Source organism: Rutilus rutilus, assembly GCF_951802725.1.
Source record: "Rutilus rutilus genome assembly, chromosome: 6".
Taxonomy (NCBI): Eukaryota; Metazoa; Chordata; class Actinopteri; order Cypriniformes; family Leuciscidae; genus Rutilus; species Rutilus rutilus.
This window is the reverse complement of record NC_140214.1, coordinates 41,548,108-41,569,577: the sequence shown is the minus strand read 5'-3', so window position 1 is coordinate 41,569,577 and position 21,470 is coordinate 41,548,108. Positions and strand designations below refer to the sequence as shown.

General features: G+C 43.7%; 1 protein-coding gene across 1 annotated transcript; it reads right to left on the bottom strand.

The window, feature by feature from the left end:
• Nucleotides 1-8,665: 8,665 nt before the first annotated feature.
• LOC311292180 (uncharacterized protein) lies at nucleotides 8,666-11,660 on the bottom strand. Its single transcript, XM_084411764.1, has 5 exons — nucleotides 10,995-11,660; nucleotides 9,867-9,995; nucleotides 9,580-9,724; nucleotides 9,222-9,336; nucleotides 8,666-9,084 (listed from the first exon to the last, which is right to left on the bottom strand). The coding sequence occupies exons 1-5, from the start codon at nucleotides 11,068-11,070 to the stop codon at nucleotides 8,947-8,949; spliced, it is 603 nt and encodes a 200-aa protein (XP_084267890.1). The 5' UTR covers nucleotides 11,071-11,660; the 3' UTR covers nucleotides 8,666-8,946.
• Between the last annotated feature and the right edge of the window lie 9,810 nt (nucleotides 11,661-21,470).

The window sequence follows — 21,470 nt, the reverse complement described above, 5'->3', positions numbered from 1 at the left end:
GTGTTCTGTTATTGGACTTCTGTGCTAGTTACAGCTTGTCCATAACGAACACCATGTTCAAGCATAAGGGTGTCCATCAGTGCACATGGCACCAGGACACCCTAGGCCGGAGGTCGATGATCGACTTTGTGGTCGTTTCATCCGACCTCCGGCCGTATGTCTTGGACACTCGGGTGAAGAGAGGGGCGGAGCTGTCAACTGATCACCACCTGGTGGTGAGTTGGATCCGATGGCGGGGGAGGAAGCTGGACAGACTCGGCAGACCCAAACGTACTGTGAGGGTCTGTTGGGAACGTATGGCCGAATCTCCTGTCAGAGAGATCTCCCACCTCCGGCAGAGCTTCGACCAGATCCCGAGGGAGTCTGGAGATATTGAGTCCGAGTGGACCATGTTCTCCACCTCCATTGTCAACGCGGCCACTCAGAGCTGTGGCCGTAAGGTCTCCGGTGCCTGTCGAGGCGGCAATCCCCGAACCCGTTTGTGGACATCGGAAGTAAGGGATGCCGTCAAGCTGAAGAAGGAGTCCTATCGGGCCTGGCTGGCTTGTGGGACTCCTGAGGCAGCTGGCTTGTGGGACTCCTTCTGGCAAACCGTCCGGCGCCTCAGGAGGGGGAAGCAGTGCCCTACCAACGCTGTTTACAGTGGAGGTGGGCAGCTGTTGACCTCGACTGGGGATATCACCGGACGGTGGAAGGAATACTTCAAGGATCTCCTCAATCCCGCGTCACGTCTTCCATTGAGGAAGCAGAGGCTGAGGGCTCGGAGGCGGACTCGTCCATCACCCAAGCTGAAGTCACCGAGGTAGTCAAGAAACTCCTCGGTGGCAAGGCACCGGGGGTGGATGAGATCCGCCCTGAGTACCTCAAGTCTCTGGATGTTGTGGGGCTGTCTTGGCTGACACGCCTCTGCAACATCGCGTGGCGGTCGGGGACAGTACCTTTGGACTGGCAGACCGGGGTGGTGGTCCCTCTTTTCAAGAAGGGGGATCGGAGGGTGTGCTCCAACTATAGGGGGATCACACTTCTCAGCCTCCCTGGGAAAATCTATGCCAGGGTACTGGAGAGGAGAATCCGGCCGATGGTAGAACCTCGGATTCAGGAGGAACAGTGTGGTTTTCGTCCCGGTCGTGGAACACTGGACCAGCTCTATACCCTCTACAGGGTGCTGGAGGGTTCATGGGAGTTTGCCCAACCAATCCACATGTGCTTTGTGGATTTGGAGAAGGCATTCGACTGTGTCCCCCGCGGCGGCCTGTGGAGGGTGCTCCGGGAGTATGGGGTCCGGGGCCCTTTGCTAAGGGCTATCCGGTCCCTGTACGACCGGAGCAGGAGCTTGGTTCGTATTGCCAGCAGTAAGTCAGACTTGTTCCCGGTGCGTGTTGGACTCCGGCAGGGCTGCCCTTTGTCGCCGGTTCTGTTCATAATTTTTATGGACAGAATTTCTAGGCGCAGCCAGGGGCCGGAGGGGGTCAGGTTTGGGGACCACACGATTTCATCTCTGCTCTTTGCGGATGATGTTGTCGTGTTGGCCTCATCAAACCAGGACCTCCAGCATGCACTGGGACGGTTTGCAGCCGAGTGTGAAGCGGCTGGGATGAAAATCAGCACCTCCAAATCCGAGGCCATGGTTCTCAGTCGGAAAAGGGTGGTTTGCCCGCTTCAGGTTGGTGGAGAGCTCCTGCCTCAAGTGGAGGAGTTCAAGTATCTTGGGGTGTTGTTCACGAGTGAGGGAAGGATGGAACGGGAGATTGACAGACGGATCGGTGCAGCTTCTGCAGTAATGCGGTCGCTGTACTGGTCTGTCGTGGTGAAAAAGGAGCTGAGCCGCAAGGCGAAGCTCTCGATTTACCAGTCAATCTACGTTCCTACTCTCACCTATGGTCATGAGCTGTGGGTCATGACCGAAAGGACAAGATCCCGGATACAAGCGGCCGAAATGAGCTTTCTCCGCAGGGTGGCTGGGCGATCCCTTAGAGATAGGGTGAGAAGCTCGGTCACTCGGGAGGAGCTCAGAGTAGAGCTGCTGCTCCTCCACATCGAGAGGGGTCAGTTGAGGTGGCTCGGGCATCTTTTCTGGATGCCTCCTGGACGCCTTCCCGGGAAGGCATTCCGGGCATGTCCCACCGGGAGGAGACCCCGGGGAAGACCTAGGACACGCTGGAGAGACTATGTCTCCCGGCTGGCCTGGGAACGCCTCGGTGTCCCCCCGGAAGAGCTGGAGGAAGTGTCTAGGGAGAGGGAAGTCTGGGCATCCCTGCTTAGACTGCTGCCCCCGCGACCCGGCCCCGGATAAGCGGTAGAAGATGGATGGATGGATGGAGAGTTACTTTAATCTGCACTTACAGTTTGTGGAACTTTTTTCAGCACTGTGTAATATTCAGTGCACGTTATCACGACATATTTAATCTGTTGTGTAGACTGTGTAACTTACAGTGGTTTCACATGGACGGTGAACAATGTAGCTTTTAATAAAATCCATGACTCTGAGGAGCCACCTTTGCCTTGGTGTCATGGGTTTGCTGCCACTCCCACTCCCACTCGGTTTTGGTTTCAGCAACCTACAGTACTGCGTTCGCAGGGATATTGCCCTGGTCTTAACGTCCTCAACTGAAGAAGGAAAAAAAATAATACATTTTATAGTTGTCAGTTGTTAATGCAGTCCAGAAATTATTTGCCTGTTTCAAATTGCCTTGAACAATGTGACCACAAAAATCCAGCAATATGAATCAGGTACCATTAGGCCTAGATGCACATTTGTTTTATTTTAACATTTTAATTTTTTTTAACCTATATTTATGTTACCATTACAGAGTACAATGGAGATGCAATAAAATAATATATGATATTTTCATCCTCACCTAATATAAAATCTCAATTTCAAAGACCACATCACCATTACAACCACAATCCTACAAATTATAGCCTAATGCAAATGAATATCATAGCTACACCTTGACTACAACTGTAACTGTACATTTGATGAAAATAAACGTAAGTACAACAATTATGCTACAATTTATAAAGTAATAGTCATGTCCATTGAAATATTAATACATACAATATTGTATTATTACAACACAACTTCCATCTATCTCTCATCGTGCTAATGAATTAACATATTTGACGTTAGCTCACCTGGCTGTTGAAGAGCATTAGCGACTTCTGTCCACCTCTTCTCTTTCTCAGCTCGGTTGTGGTACATCTCGTTTGAAATATCGTAGAGGCAGTTATGCTCCTGCCACAGTTCTATTAAATTTTGCTCCATTTCTTGGTTCCATAATTTCCTTGAAGCCATTGCTGGTGCTGCTGCTATTTTTCTTTCGGTGACCTCAACCTATGCCTTGCTCTCTCATTGGCTGTAGCTCGCCACGACACGTGACACCACACGCTATCGAGTCGGCCGACAGCTCCAGATATTTGGCATGCTAGATATTTGTCCGGCGTCGGCGATGTGTCAGCGAGCGTTTTTGATGCGTCGTTTAGTATTTCACACCCGCAGATTTGCGCGCGATTACAGCCCGACCTGTCGGCGAGCTCGTTAACTTGCAAATCGGGCTTAAATCGGGCTTAAAATCCTGTAGTGTGAACTAGCCATAAGAGGTCTTGTCGTAACACGCAGACCCTTATGGGCGTTCCCCCAGGAGAGCGAGTACAAGAGTCTCGCCCCATTATGCAGCCCTTAGGAAATCGATGTCTGCTTCCCGCCGCCGATGGCGCCTCGGGACACATCGGCTTCTAGCGAACACAAATTGTAGTGTCTGCCCGAAGACGTTGTGGCCCTGTCGAGTTCGCCGCCTCTCAGGAGTTCTGTAGAGAGCATATTTCGGTTAGTTCCTGCCAGTTAGCTGCTTCAGGTCACCGAAGCCATTTGGAAATTTATAGCCGAGGCCAGTCTCGAGGGACTGGGTTAGGCCTTGTTTTGGATCTCAAGGCACTAGATCAACCTCCGAGGGGGTTCAGATTCAAGATACCGTCTGTCAGTCAGACCAGCTCTGAGGACTGGTCTGTTGTGATAGATCCACAAGCTCCTTAACTCCTCGTTCCCTTCTAACCCCATCACAGGAAGTTTCCGAGATCCGCTTTTGGGGGAAAAGCGCATCGGTTCCGGACTCTGCCAGTCGGCCTAGCCTTATCCCTTCGCACCTTCACTAAATGTATGGACATTTAGTGCTCCATTGACACCCTTGCTCCATTGAGACTTCAGGGGGTCCGTATATTAAATTATATAGATGACTGGCTCATTTTGGCTCAGTCGAAAGAACTAGCAATTCAACATCAAGATGTTGTTTTGCGACATCTGAGGTGCTTGGGGTCGAGACTCAATGTGAAGAAAAGTTCCTTAACTCCTCTTCAGAGGACTATGTTCCTGGGAGTAGAGTGGGGCACAATTGTCTCCTGCTCTTGTAAATACTATCTTAAAGCTCAAATCTGTGGTTTATTTATAAAGATGATTTTTTTTCCCCGGTTGTGAGATCCATGCGTTCAGCGGGGCTCGGCGCTCATGTACCCCGGCTGGATGAGCCTTTCCTCGGCTAGTCTTCTGACGTTCGTCGCCGACTCCGACGGTAGTGGTTAAACATGAGATATAATTCGTCTTGTGTAGACCTAACGGGCGATCTTTGCTCTCGTGAATATATAATGAGTTCCCTGTCAATTGTTTTGGCTGAGGGCTAAGTTTAGTTTCATATTAACATTAGGCTATTTGTATTTAACTTTACTTGTAATGTTAGACTAGAGCGCTGCATTTGGATATTTGACTGAATTGTTTGCTTTATGTCTTATTGTATAGCTTCTTGTACCTTTTACTTAAACTTTTATATAGGCTATTATTGATAAAACTGAAATTTTACAAAAAGAAATATGGTTTCTTGTCATTTTTTTTATTACAAGATTATCACTGATGTTTATTGCAACATTTGTACAAATGCATATATTGCCTGGAATATGTGTAATTTTTTTTTTTATTTAAACGAAAAGAGGCAACGTTAGGGTTGTGTTTTATATTTCGTTTTGTTAAAAATAGAATAACGTATAACGTGCAGTGAATAATCAATATGCGTTGCGCATGAACCACATTTGTGTCCCTATAATGTTTAATTTATTTAAATGAAAACGAAAAGAGGCAGAGTGGTGTTTTATAACATATTTCGTTTTATTGTTGCTTAAAATGTACATACAGAGTAACAGAGATAACCGGAGTAGCAGAGCGAGCTGAGTGACGCTTTTAAGAACGCGCTGTACCATTTGCATGTAGGAGTCGCACATGGCAAGTACAAACTTCGCGTACTTGATATTGAGAAAAGCCTAATGTCGGCGCTTGTCTTCTTGTGACAAGCATGTCGAGATCTGCTGCATGTCATCCATTGTAGTTTAATATGTTCTTCTTCGCGCGAAAATGACGTCGATCGAAACACCACGCCTATCAAGTAAAGGTACTGTTGGCAGTGGAAACGCTAGCCAGATCATGGTTAACAGACCCGAACCGTACCGTACCGCTCCACTCAGTGGAAACGAGGCATTAGGCTTTTTAATTGACAATAACTTGTTAGAATCTGCGTTTAATAGCAAAAACTAACCCATTTTTATCGAATAAAGATTTCGAAAGAGTAATCCATACCTTTATTTTATCCATAGACAGTAGATTTTATCACGGCTGCCCCGTGTCCATCTATATTGCACCAAATCCGACACTGCACTCCCGAGTGAAGTCGATTGGATGAACGGTTCTCGAAATAATCAAAATGCAAACGGACATACAGACACATAGCCTAGAGAATATTGCCTTTATTGGAGAGAAGAATATGTTCAGCACCCTCTCTCCGAAGCTTCGAGTAGTCGATGTTCATTACTACCAAAGCTTCGAAGCTCAAAAATGGTATTCGGACCAGCCCTATGTAATACCATCAGATAAATACTCTCAAAGAGCTAACAAAAGATTCAAAATAGATGACGAGATAACATGCATTTCGTTGTTAGCCATAGAGGGGATGTAAAATTAACAGAATAGAATAGATTAGATTAGAATAGAAACTGTTTTTTCCCTATAGATATTCTGTATTACTTACATGATATTAATTAGCATCATCAGTCACAACAAATTCAGTCATACTGTAAAATGTACTACAATAACTAGCATTTGCACGGCAGCTTCTCACATGGGACATGCGTAATTGCTCAAGATACCAAGCGGAAACAGTCTCAGATCACTCTGCACATCTGTGGTTGGGACTTGCTTTGTAAGCAATGTAATATCGGCATTACTGGCTTTCCTGTCCTCGTTTTCCGTGGTTGCCGTCCCCATTTTGGAGCCTGTATCTGATTTGTGATTCTACGATACACGTGCAGATCTTATCACTCACAAATACTGTATATAAGGCCCTGCACTGCCATAGCAAACATCTCTGTCTGAAATGCGCTTCATAATGTCTCTGGTCAGCATCACTCTCATCAGCAGCATTCTTCTGAGCCTGTTTCCTCATGCACACTCCTGGATACAAATGAGGTCTTACCTCATGATTTATTGCATTGCTGTGGATTCAGCTGATATTTCTGATGCCTTTAAATGGGGACTATGTAAGAAACGGACGTATGTGGGTTTATGACTATGACTGTAAGAATCATAGCATCTTTATGTCACGTCAGATGGGCCGCTGAACTATGCCTGCTGTGTGAAATACACTCGAAATCCTCTGCCCTTCGGTGTGATCAAGGGCTTCATCGAGCAGAGCTCCCGCGAGGTGTGTGTCGCATAGATGCCATCATGTGAGTCACTGTGATCTGATCTCAGAGATGAGTCAGGGTTCACCCACTTACCCACACAATGTGGTTACACCAAAATAGGTGTTCATTTAACCATACATTTAAATATGAGGGCACACAGCCGATACAAAAAACACAGGACATACAGTCTGGTACACTGAAAAATCTGTGACTTTTGTTAATAATAATAATAATAATAATAAAATATTTTAAAGATGTTAAAGCGATAGTTCACTTTGAAATAAATTTTTGATATGTTTTAGCTTACCTCAAGGGCATCCAAGATGTAGGTGTCTTTGTTTCCGCAGTAGTTTCAATTTTGATATTTTTAGGTCAAACCGTTCTTGTCTGTCAGTCATATAATGCAGGTCGATGGTCACTGTCTCAAAACACAAGCACAGAGTCCAAATTAAAACAATTCCCCATCGTCCAAATGAAACAATTCCCCATCATAAGTACACATTGATGGCCTAAGACACGAAACGAGCGGTTTGTGTGAGAAAACGAACAGTATTTATATCGTTGTTATCTCTTGAAAACAGCACACGTCCAAATGATCTGACGGCGCGGGCGGGTATAGATATAACATAGATGTCGCCTTGGCTACTGCAGTTCATTGGAACGAAACCGTAGCCAAGGCGACATCTATGTATATATCTATACCCGCCCGCGCCGTCAGATCATTTGGACTCTGTGCTTGTGTTTTGAGACAATGACCATCGACCTGCATTATATGACTGACAGACAAGAACGGTTTGACCTAAAAATATCAAAATTGAAACTACTGCGGAAACAAAGACACCACATCTTGGATGCCCTTGAGGTAAGCTAAAACATATCAAAAATTTATTTCAAAGTGAACTATCCCTTTAAAAGTGGGTGTTATTATAACGTGAAAGATTTTTCACTAACGCTCACTGCAATTATTTGATTAAAAATTAGTTGAAAAAAACAGCAATGTTCTGAAATATTATTACAATTTTAAATAAATAGGTTTCTGTAATGGCAAATCAGATTTTACAGCATCATTACTCCAGTCTTCAGTGTGATCCTTCAGAACTCATTCTAATATGCTGATTTGATGTATTGAAGACTGCTTAATATTTTTGTTAAATGTAAAGTTCAAAAGTGAAATAAAAACATTGTAGTACATAAATGTCTTACTATCACTTCTGATCAATGTAATGTGGTAGTGTATATACTGTATGATTGAGATTCAGCATTATTTCTTGGTCACTAATTTTATACAATACAAATAATTAGTAAAATAAGGTATGACGTTCTTGCTTCCGTTCAAGCAAGATGCTCTTTGAGTCTTTCTCAAATCATGCTGGAGATCAAGTTTTACATGCGGCTCAGGTGCTGCTGCCGTCAACACAATGCGCTTCGAGTATCAAGAAAAGTGCTATATAATGTAACTAATTATTATTATTTTACGTTTTTAAATCAACTTTTCACTCTAAGTTGATTTATTTGAAAAATAATTATGATTAAAATCTGTGAATAAACATTAAATGTACTATTTAATACACCATTGTTTAAAAGTTCATTTAGATTTAATAGTTTTTGAAAGTCTCTTAATCACACCAAATCTGCATTTGTTATAAAAAAACTCAGTAATAATGTGAAAAATGATCCATTTAAAATGAAGCCATTACTCCAGTCTTCAGTGCCACATGATCCTTCACACATCATTATGCAAATGTGGTGCTCAAGATGTTTTCTTATCATTAGGAACGTTGAAAGCTAAAGTTGTGCTGCTTATACAGTTTTGTGGAAATCATGATACATTCAGTATATTTTGATAAAGTTACACATATTTTGTAACATTGTAAAATGTCTTTACTGTCAAGTTTTAATCAATTAAATGACCTCTAGCTGAATAAAAACAATTTCTTTCTTCACCAAGAACAACAAGAAGGTGTGTGTGTGAGCGTTGAGGATCAGTGGGTGAAAGCAGCGCTGGCACGTCTGAGGTAAGGAGTGTGTGACATTTAAAACAAGTCACCTCATATTTGTGGCAAATGTACCATTGCATCATTCAAGGTAACATATTATGCGATCACTGAGCAGTAAATAGTGTCACAGACTCTTATTGATTTGATATTTAATGATTTTTTGGCTCTCTCTAAAAAAGAGTTAACAGAACACAGATGACAGCCATTACTTTACAAAACAATCATTAGTCTAGAACAAACCAAAGCACATCTGTGTAAAGGTGTCAGCTTGTGATATCTCATAGCACAATCTCATAATCTCATCTCTGTCCTCCTCAAACCAAGTAGACGTGGGCACAGGTGACGCAAATTCCATATTGTTCATCAGCTAAAAGAGAGAGAGACAACGAGTGAAAATTAGGCTATATGAAACAAACATCTGCTAAAGACTTCTTGATGAAGACAAACGGACATAGATGTTAAAGAATTCTGCAAAAACTCATAATTCAAGGTATTATTTATAACCTGAAGATACTCCTCAAAGTTGATGGCGCCATAATGATGAACGTCTACAGAGTCAAACATCGCTCTGCGCTGCTCAGGAGAAGAGTCATGCTGAAAGAAGTCAAGCATCTCAATGCTGTCCCAGAGTTCATGTTGGGACCGTAAACGGGGGAAAAAACAACAAGAGATTGTGAGAGATTATTAATACTTATTTTATTCAAATAATCTGATCTATTATTGACTTGTGTGGAGTGGAATCTTGTGATGTCAGAGAGTGCTGCCACCTAGAGCTGAAATAGTGTTTGTTACAATTAAAAAGATATCTGTCTGGGTTTAGCTTTGCAAAATGCATGGGTACTGAAAGTAAGTGTTCACTTACAGGGCACTACTGAAGTGGAGAAGATACCCATATTCCTCGGCAAAATGCTCAAAATGAAATCTAAGGTTGGAGATGTCTTCAGAAGTCCACTGGGGGTATTTCTCCTTCAACTTCTCAACCACTTCATTCCAGCGGCGTCTATTCTCTGAAAAACATGTGAATCATCCACATTATGCCTGTACCTATGGACACTGACAGGGGATTCAGACATTGGCTGCAAAACAGAAAGTGTTAGGCAAACTTCTAAATGTCTCATGTTTCAGAAATTGTGATAGGCCAACTTATACCATTGAACCTCTCCTCCTCCAGTTTGGAGCGATCATTCTGCCGCTCCATTCTTGCACAGTCGGCCACATTAGCAGCATGACACTCTGCAAAAATATTGTCTTCATCTCCTTCTTCTTTGTCTTCTTCAGCTGCAATACACAGATCGAAAACATCAACGTTACTACAAGTCATGAAATGCCATAGGCTATTCCTCCGGGCTGCAGTATCCTGCCCAAAACAGCAAAACCACACAAGTCACCCAGCTTAAACAAAGGGATAGTTCACCAAAAATAAAAATGATCCCATGATATACTCGCCCTCAAGCCATCCTAGTGTATGACTTTCCTACATAGGTGTGTAGCCGATGACTTTCCTAGGAAGGCTTGAGGGCGAGTAAATCATGGGTTAATGTTTATTTTTGGTGAACTAACATTATCCATTTAAATAATGTGCCATCCTACCTAGCTTGATTTAGCAAGTCAGTTTAAATCAAATAAACAAAATAAATATCTGTTACTCATTTCCTCAACAGTTCTGCTCTAGCTTTACACTAAACTGCTGTAGGCTAACGTTAACTGGCTAACCTTATACCATGGTCTGGGTGAATACTCGATTCTGATTGGCTGCAGGGTGTCCATTAAAAAGTGATAGAGGACACCTAGTAAATAAACCGTCAGGCGTAACCATGGAAACCAAGTTATTGTTTGTAAAAACTTTAGATTTCGATTGTAAAATTAATTAAAATATAAACTAATGTTTTAAAAATGTGTTATTTGGCAAGTGACCATGGTGTTAATGCCCTTCGAGGTGTCCATTGTCAGGTATTAACATAGACAGAATATAAACGGGTATTAATGGACTTCGGCGGAGGCAACCGTCCTCCGCGACCGTTAATACCTGACAATGGACACCTCGTCGGGCATTAACCCTTACTTTAACTGACAACTGTAACGTTGTCTGTTGAGATTAGCTATAGTCAATTTCATGTAATTTAACGTACAAATAAGAACAACACGTTGGGAAAACCTGCCAGCTTAAAATAATGAATAAACATACGAAATCTTTACAACACTTGACGGAAAAAAGTGACAACCAGCCCTGGTCTCCTCAATAGGATTTTGAACTCAACTGTTAATTCAGTCACTGACCTTCTTTGAGCTGAGACTCGGTAAGAGCAAATATGTACGGCGGTCGAGCCAAAGGAATGGAAAAAAATGAGCCCATTTTCAATAGAGTAAGAAGAACAGAAACTCAGCGCGGCCGGTGTTTCGTGACTGAATGATTCAGCGTTTTGAACGAATCGTTTGAATGAACGACTCAATGATTCATTTATTAAGACGGTCTCTTGCTGACACCTATTGGCGGTTTAGATTCATGTTTACAAGTGTCATTGATTTTATTTATTTTTTGTATTTTTTATTTCTTTACATTTGTTTAAAGAAAAACAATCTCATAACATTATTATATTTATTACAGTTCTAATTTTGCAGTGTAAATTATTTAATTTGATTGATAACAGCCCTTATTATTACAAATGTGACATAAAAAGATGATGCATATATTTAATAAGGTTTTAAAAATTGGCCTTTATAAAGGTAAATAACGGGCAGTATGTTAAAGCTGATAGAACGCTGGTGAGAATATTGCTTCAGAATAAATTATATGTACTTATGACAGCCACCATTTAAATGTTTATATGTAAAAAAAAAAAAAAAAAAAAAGAGTAGAAACATTATTATGTCATTAAAAATGTATTATAACGTTATTATAAAAACTTCCTTATGTGTAATTTAAATGCATATATATATATATATTTAACCTTTAATATTATAATGATGTGCCTATGGGGTTCCTTATAGTTCACAGCATGAGTTGAGAGAGATGTTTCTTTGGAGAAATGTGCTGTGCTGTTCCTGATAGGCCCTGAGTTCATCAATATTGGATCACATTGGGAAATGTGTGGCAATGCCCAGCCCCAGTGTCAATACATGCTCGTTTTTTACTTGGCGCAAATGTTTTCCCCTTTCCTTTCTCTCCAGAATGCTTCATTTCCGCTGCACACTGTCTCATGAGGGACGATCGATGCCCAGACCCCTCCACTTCCTGAACATGTCACCTGTCTCAGCACTGGTCTGAGCACACTACTCTGAAACATTATTTGTGGCGTACTGTACAGTATTTCCCACAGTACTCTTCAGACAGGAGCAGCGAGAGCATCTCTGTATCCGTAGCTCTGCTTCCTCTGGACAGGAAGAGGAAGACCTCGTTTATGACCAGCTCTCACATTATCTGCCAAATTAATAAACAAGCATATTAATGCATAATGAAGTTGCATCAGGGTTAAAAGGTCTGCCAAATATGGTGGGGCCTGGTTATTTAACGATATATACAAACAATAATGTTTTATATCTTATTCTAAAATGGACCGGGAGCCAATTTAGAGACGCTAGTACGGCTGTAATTGGTTTGTGTTTCTTTAGCCTCATTAAAAGCCTCAACGCGGCATTTTGCACCGATTGCAATCGAGACGAAGATGCGGCGGTGATGCCACAATACAGAGAGTTACAAAAGTCCAGCCGTGATAAAATAAAGGTATGGATTACTCTTTCGAAATCTTTATTCGATAAAAATGGTTTAGTTTTTGATAATAAACGCAGATTATAAAAACAAGCCCACGGAGTTACACAGCTTGTCCATTTTTAGGTTATTGTCAATTAAAAAGCCTAAATGTCTAACAGTTGTTTCCGAGTAAGACTCCAGGGGACTTGAATCTAATATAACTTCTAAGGAGTTATTTGGCTGGCCGAATACAATAACCTCCGTTTTTTCCTCATTTAGCATTAAAACGTTTTTGGCCATCCAGTTTTTAACGTCCTTTAAACTCTCTAAAAGTGACTCAAATGAATTGGTAGAGCATCTGAGTGGTAGATACATTTGCGTGTCGTCGGCGTACCAATGAAATTACACTCCATACTTTCTGAAAATGCTAATCCAGGGAAGCAGATATAAAGAAAAAAGTATGGGAGAAAGAAAAGACCCGTGCGGAACCACTTTTTTTCTACAATTTTAGAGGCAAAGGACATCTGAGAGATTGGCCTGTAGTTTTGCATATCATCCTGGCCCAAATGTGGACGCTTAAACCGAGCCGTCTCCTTTGCGGAGGGGAGCTTGGAGAGCGGAATAAAGTGACTTAGAAAAACGATCAACGACCGTTAGGATGACCGTGTTTCCCGCGGAAAGAGGGAGACCGGTGATAAAATCGAGTCCTATATGGGACCACGGGCGCGAAGGGACCGGTAACGGACGAAGAAGACCGGCTGGAGGCGAGTTACCGGACTTAGTCTGGGCACAAACCACACAGGAAGCAATAAAACGCCGCGCGTCACGGTCCAAAGTAGGCCACCAAAAGCGTTGGCGGATCATGGCAAGAGTGCCCCGCACGCCGGGATGGGCAGACAATTTAGAGGAATGTCCCCATTGGAGAACAGCCAAGCACGCAGTGACGGGAACAAACAGACGATGCTTAGGACAGGCGCGCGGGACAGCGACACGGGTTAGTGAACGTTTGACCAACCTCTCTATTCCCCAAACTGCCGCGCCCACCACACAGGCAGAGGGAATGATCTCCTCCTGGGTAGTGGCGGGAGTTGATGAATCAAAGAGGCGAGAAAGAGCGTCAGGCTTAACATTCTTAGACCCGGGGCGAAACGAGATGGTGAAATTGAAACGTGTAAAAATAGAGCCCAGCGAGCCTGACGAGCGTTTAATCTCTTAGCAGAACGAATGTATTCTAAATTTCTGTGATCCGTCCAGACAATGAACGGAACCGGAGCTCCCTCCAACCATTGACGCCACTCACCCAGAGCCAAACGAATGGCGAGCAGTTCGCGGTTACCGACGTCATAATTGCGCTCCGCGGGAGTGAGGCGGTGAGAAAAGAAGGCACAGGGGTGTACCTTCTCATCAGAAGGTGAGCGCTGAGACAGGACAGCCCCGACCCCCACCTCCGAGGCGTCGACCTCGACGATAAACTGTCTCGAAATGTCCGGAGTGAGTAAAATGGGAGCCGTAGTGAAAAGAGTCTTAAGACGATCGAATGAGCGTTGAGCGGAATCGGACCACTCGAATCTAGAGTTAATAGAAGTCAAGGCGGTGAGAGGAGCGGCCACCTGGCTGAAGTTGCGTATAAAGCGGCGGTAAAAATATGCGAAACCAAGAAATCGTTGGAGCGCGACACGAGACTCGGGGACGGGCCAATCGGTAACCGCCCGTACCTTGTTAGGATCCATACTGACTCCCTCAGCAGAAATGACCGAACCGAGAAATGAAACCGAAGAGACGTGAAACGAGCACTTCTCTGCTTTAACAAAGAGTCGATTCTCCAGTAAGCGCTGGAGGACTCGTCGAACGTGTTGCACGTGCACTTGGAGAGAGGGAGAAAAGATCAGTATGCCGTCGAGATAGACGAGAATATTAAGCATATCCCGAAGGACATCGTTTACGAGGGCTTGAAGCACGGCAGGAGCGTTGACCAGACCGAACGGAAGAACCCGATATTCAAAGTGACCGAGTGGCGTATTAAACGCTTCCACTCGTCACCCTCCTTGATGCGCACGAGATGGTAGGCGTTACGGAGATCGAGCTTGGTAAAATCTTTGCTCCCTGCAATAACTCAAAGGCAGATGACATCAATGGTAAGGGATAGCGATTCTTTACAGTGATGTCATTTAGCCCTCGATAGTCTATGCAGGGACGCAAAGAACCGTCTTTCTTTTTAACAAAGAAAAAACCAGCGCCGGCTGGAGACGAGGACGGAACAATAGTACCCGCATTTAAAGATTCTGAGAGATAATCCTCGATTGCTTCGTATTCTGGTGCTGACAAGGAATAGAGTCTGCCGCGCGGAGGAGTGGTACCCTGCCGATGAGGAGGGAGAGAGGTTGCCCGGGACCGACTGAAAACCTCCCGCAGATCGAGATACTCCTCCGGGACTCCAGACAAATCACCTGGCTCGACCTGTGAAGAAGAGACAGAAGAGACAGGAGGGATAGCAGAGGTTAAACAATCAACATGACAAGATAATTTCCATGATAAAATCGAATTATTAGACCAATTGATAAGGGGATTATGTTTGACCAGCCAGGGGTGTCCTAAAACCACCGGACTAAAAGGGGAAGAGAAAATTAAAAAAGAAATAGTCTCCTTATGGTTCCCCGAGACAGTGAGAGAGAGAGGGATGGTCTTCTTTTGAATCCTAGGAAGCGAACTTCCATCTAAGGCAAACAGGGGGGTGGAGTCTCTTAAGTCTATGAGGGGAATACCTTGTTCTAGCGCCCACGTCTCGTCGAGGAAATTTCATTCAGCACCAGAGTCTATAAGGGCAGAACAAAAGACTGAAGTGTCAGGCCAGTGGATAGAGATAGGAAGAGAGGTACATGATCCAGATGGAGAGTCCTTGGAGTATGCGCTCGCCAGTAGCCCTCCGTTCACTGGCGAGCCCTGGCTTTTACTGGACAAGCGCTGACGAAATGGTTAGGCGCGGCACAGTACATGCACAGACGATTGGTAATTCTGCGCTCTCTCTTGCAGTGATGCGTAGTCCACCGAGCTGCATCGCCTCCGGCTCCGAACCAGCAGAGGGCGAAGTAGAAACGACAGGCGGAGCAGACAGCAGAGACGAATCCTGGTGGCGCGCGCGGTGACGTAACTCAAAGCGCTTCTCTATACGGATCGCTAGGTCGATGAGCGAGTCGAGACGAGCAGGTACCTCCCGAGCGTAGATCTCGTCCTTGAGTTCCGGAGAGAGTCCGTCCAGGAAGCGGGCCACCAAGGCTGGCTCATTCCAGCCACTGGTGGTAGCTAAAGTGCGGAATTCGACTGAGAAGTCCGCTGCAGAACGCCTTCCCTGGCGAAGAGTAGACAGTAATCGTGAAGCCTCCTCTCCATAAGCCGAGCGATCAAAAACTCGGATCATCTCTGCCTTAAACTGGGAAAAATTAAACACACAGTCCGCGTCGATCTCCCAGTTAGCAGCTCCCCATTCACGGGCTCGTCCGGCCAGGAGAGAAATGACAAAGGCGACTCGAGCACGATCAGTAGCGTAGGTCGAGGGCTGGAGAGAGAAGACAACTTCACATTGCATCAGGAAGGCGCGACATTGAGTGGGCTCACCGGAGTAACCTGGAGGATTGTTTATCCGCGGCTCAGGCAACTCACGATGATCCTGGGTAGCAGGAGCTTCAGGACGCAGATGAAGTACACGAGAAGAGAGGTCCGACACCTGAGAAGACAGGGACTCGACAGCCTGTCTAGCAGCAGAGAGCTTCTCTTGATGTCGGCCCAGCATCGCGCCTTGGAGTTCAACCGCTGCCTGAAAGGGGTTGCTGCTCGCTGGGTCCATTTTTGGGGCCAGATTATTCTGTTATAAGTGGAGAGAAAGATGACCCAAGAGCGAGATGCAGCAAAGCAGTCTTTAATTAACAGGGTCAGAATGTCCAGAGGTAAGAACAGAAATCTTCAGCATATTATAATAAACAACTAAAATCTTCCGGTAAACTGATGCCGGGAACTTAAACTCAATTCCTCCGTCAAAGCAGCGGAGCGTCTCTGGTAGTAGGGGGTACCGTGAGAAAGCCAGCCGACTCTGGGACCTCCAGGTGATCAGAAAGCAACGAGCGCAGTCACAGGTACTCTGTAACAAGTATAGCTTAGTAGCAATTCACAGTGGTAGAACAATCTTCTTACGTGCACAGAACAGACATAACAGGACAGGACAGGACTTCGACACGGCAGGACGTTTGGCAGAAAATTCGTACGCATAGCTTCTGAAATAATCTGGCAAAGAGACAGGGGAAAACAAGGCTAGAAAAAGAGAAGATAATTAGGGAAAGTGATGACTGGTGTGGAACTGATGATGAGGATAATAAGTAATGAAAGAGAACACCTGGGAAGAAGGCGATGTGTGTGCGTCATGACCAATGAAGTAATCAGGGGTGTGTGAGCGTAAATGTGTGTGTGTGTGTGTGTGTGTGTGTGTGTGTATGTGTGTGTGACCAGAGGGGGGAGACAAAGTAAAGGAAGAGCCAGGATCATGACAGAGTGGAGCCTCACAGTTTTTTTACCTTTTTTCTTTCTTTTTTTTGTCGTTAATTAATCATTTCATTTTCTGTAATATTCCTGTGCTGATGTTTTTGTTGCTAACTGAGTAAACGGATAAAAGGGAGTGGACAAAGTGTCACGCTAGGGCTTCATTAAGTGGAAACCTACATTTTAGTAAAAAAACTTGCTCTGCATGGATTATTGGACTTTGGAACGGCCTGACTCGAGACAAAGGACGGAAGGAGGAAACTTTCACGGTGAATCTGTAAGTCATAGCTTTCCTTGCTCTGTGGATCGTTCATGAGGAGCGCGGTTGGTGTGCGCACCGCCGTAAGAGAGAAATAAATAAATAAAAGGACGCCGTTCGGCTGAATGACGAAGTGGAACGCATTGTGTGTGTGTTAAGTTTACCTACGGTTTTGACATTTGCATTAATTAAGTGTGGAAACGTTCGTTTGTTATGGATGAACAAGACAGTGAAAAGCGGACAGTAAAAATGACTGAGAAGGCTGTGGAAGAACACAAGTCTAGACAACTCCATGCACGCAGGTTTAAGTTATCCCAGCTAACGAGCATGATAAAGCATATTGAACAATTAATGGAAGATGATGTAAACGCCGACATTGTTAAAAATAAATTGCGTGTGGATTTCAGTGGTTTGCAGCAAGAATTTTCCAACTTAAATTCTGGTTTGAGAAGATTTATGTCTGAAGAAGAATTCCTGGATAATCAAAAGAATTGGTTTGATCTTAAAAATAAGTCAATAAATGATTTCTTCTGGAAATGTGAGGAATGGATGAAAGATGTCATGAAACGCTCTGAGCAGGCTGAAGAGTGTGATAAACATGTAATGCCCACAGATAGTAGGTCTACATCATCAAAAACCACAACGAAACGGTCAAGCAGACCTGGATCACGATGTGGAAGTGTTTCATCATCATCTTCAGTCAGAATAAAGGCAGAAATGGAGCGTGCTTCATTAAAGGCAAAGGCTGCAGCTTTAAGAGAGAAGCTAGCCATAGAAAAAGAAGAAGCAGATTGGCATGCAGAAAAAAGATGCAGGGAAGCTCAGCTGCAAGCAGAAGAAAAGCGGCGAGAGGCGGAGTTTGAGGCTGAGCAAAAAAGAATAGAGGCTGCGATAAAGGCTAGAAAGGAGATGCATGCGATGCAGACTGCTCTTGCAGAGTCAGATGCAAAAATGGAAGTTTTGCAAAAATATGAGTGCACACAAGCAGCCGAGAGCAGTATAGAAGCTAATGAACAGATCGCTGAAACAAAGGTGAACACCACCTACCAACCACCAATACAGCACACCCCGCCTACGTCCAATCTTGAAAACAAGGCTCAGCTAGCAAGGCCACAAAGAGCCCTGCCTGCATCGAACATGGACCTCAATGATGGACCAGTGCTTGATAGTTTATGCAAGGCTATCTCTCAGCAGGTTGACGTCACTGAGTACCTTGTGAAGAATCACAAAGCCACATTACTCCCTGAGCTCACCATTCCAACATTCAAGGGTGATCCGCTTGAGTATAAATCCTTTATCAGATCTATTGAACACGGAGTTGAAGATCGCACTGGTGACAGTCGTGATCGCTTACAGTTTTTGTTGCAGTACACAAGTGAACAACCACATGAGTTGGTAAAAAGCTGCATTCACATGGAACCCTCAGCAGGTTATGCTAAAGCGAAAGAAATGCTGAAGGAGTTTTACGGTGATGACTACAAGATTGCAGAAGCCTACATAAAGGAGGCTTTGGATTGGCAGACAATCAAATCAGAAGATGGCGCTGCACTGCAGTCTTTCGCATTGTTCCTCACAGGCTGCTGCAACACAATGACTGATATAAGCTACATGGAAGACTTGGACAACACAGCTAACATAAAGGCACTAGCTAACAAGCTGCCGTACAAGCTCAAAGAAGCTTGGAGAAAGTCTGCGTGCGACCTACAAGAAAAAACAAAAAAAAGGGTGAAGTTCAAGGATTTTGTCGAGTTTGTCAACAAGCAAGTTAGATATTTACTACACCCACTCTATGGGAACATACAAGAAACCACCACCAGACCAAAACAACCAGTACAACAGAAAACACACCTAAAATACGCAGAGACACTCAAACCAAAGAAAGTATTCACAGCAGCCATTGTCTCCTCCCAAACTGAAAATGACAAACAACCAACGCCAAAAACACAAAATGTCTTAGTGGATGCAAACAGCAAGCCTTGTGTTTATTGCAAGGGAGAGCAACACAGTCTTACAGTCTGCAGAAAACTCAAGAGCAAGCCGCACAAAGAAAAGATTGACTTCCTGCGAAGCAAGGGTCTGTGTTTTGCATGTTTGAAACATGGTCATATGAGTAGCAGCTGTAAAGAGAAAGCTCAATGTCAAGAATGTTCTCGACTGCATCCCACACTGCTGCACATGAACACTAAAGGCTTGCGAGAAGAAGCCACAAGCGAGCGTTGTGAGCAGCAATCTGTTTCAAGTGCCCTTGTACACATGAAAGAAACTTTTGCTGTCACCGGGGCCGGTAAGGAAAACTGTGCTCTTTCGATCATTCCAGTGTGTGTCAAAGCACAAAAGGGAACCAAGGCAGTGACAACGTACGCATTTTTGGATCCAGGTAGCTCAGCTACTTTCGCTACGGAGTCTTTAATAAACCAGCTGAATATGAACGGACGCAATACAAGCATCTTGTTGCAAACAATGGGGAATGAATCTATTGTTAACACTTGCATTGTGAAAGGAATGGAAATCAGTAGCTTGGATGCAGCGAGCAGCGAGCTTTGTCGTCAGATAACAAAGCTATGTCTTCTTCAAGGATCTGAGGACAATTTATAGCCTAAACTGTTCCAAAGGAAAGACCCTATTTCGGACGGGGCGAAGACCAAGAATATTTCTTTAGATAGTTTGTTAGTTAGCATGTAGGCTCCTTTAATTTATGTTTTGAGTAATTGTTTCAAGGACATTGATAACAATTAGGGGCCGGTAATGTAGGAGCCTAAATGCAGTTAACTGATAAATAATTTCATTTATGCGTTAAATAGTAATTTACATGATTCATTTATGTGGAGGAAATTGAAGGGAATATTTACAGTATTTACAGGTTGATGCAGTTAATATTTACAGTAATGCAATGAGTTAATTTTGTAATTATCTAAAACGTGTGTGGATAATTTAGAGTGTATTTATGTTACATTGGTGATATTTTGGGAATAGAGGACTGTTATCGCATTTTTACCTTTAACTGCATGTACCTTTAATTGTTTGGAATACTCTCGCGAGAATTGTAAAGTTTTCTGAGTTAACAGTCAGGCAAGCAGAGAGTGGAGCCTCACAGTTTTTTGACCTTTTTTCTCTATCTCCCTTTCTTTTTTTTGTCGTTAATTAATCATTTCATTTTCTGTAATATTCCTGTGCTGATGTTTTTGTTGCTAACTGAGTAAACAGATAAATTTTTTTCACGAGTGGTCCTGTGGATTATTGATGTGGATTCGGACGAAGGGAGTGGACAAAGTGTCACGCTAGGGCTTCATTAAGTGGAAACCTACATTATATAAAACATATTGTATTTGAGACATCACTGTGGCTCGTTGGAGACGTTGGATGAGAGCAGCTTTGAGCAGGCTGATCTGTGTGTGTGATGGAGGCGTTCGGCTACGGTTCTCCTGGTAAAGCATGCGCTTGTCCTCAGCTGCCCGAGTCTTCATATGTCAGCCATCAATCCCTCGCCTTTTTCGACTCCTCGAAACATTATCTTCCTCAGTCTGGAAGACAAAAGAAATAAAAAGTGCCATGTCATGTTACCGGGTGGATTCTACAGTAGAGGGTTCCTCAGGTAGATGTGGTCGGTGAGCGGTTGTCAGATGTCAAGTCAAGTCATCTTCATTTATATAGTGCTTTTAACAATGTAGATTATTCCAAAGCAGCTTTACAGTGATAATAGGAGATTACAGTGACAGAGATTGTTCTGGCTTTACAGCAGCTCTAGAATAAAGTTATTGTCCAGCTAAAGTTAGTTTTGATTGATTCACTTCCGTCGCAACGATCATTAGTTATTAACTTAGGGGCCGCTAACACGACACCGCTCTAACAGAAAACCCTTAAGCTCTCTCTGCGCAAACTTCAAGTCAAGTCACCTTTATTATAGCGCTTTTTACTATACAGATTGTATCAAAGCAGCTTCACAGTGATAATATGAAAATAATACAACAAAGTTTGTTTCTAGAAGAAAATTGCGTCATCGTCCACCTTAAGCAAGGCAGATCAATAATACTGTTGAATATTAAATGTCCCCAACTAAGCAACTAAGGCAACAGTGGCAAGGAACCAAAACTCCATCAGTGACAGAATGGAGAAAAAAACCTTGGGAGAACCCAGACTCAGTCGCTCAGTTCTCCTCTGGCCAACGAGCGAACAGTGTGTGATTATGATCCAGGCAGCATAACAGGTCAGAAGTCAGATTGGTCGAGTCGATGAGGCCTTCACAGGGCTGATGAGGCTGGCACTTCAGGGATGCGTCATG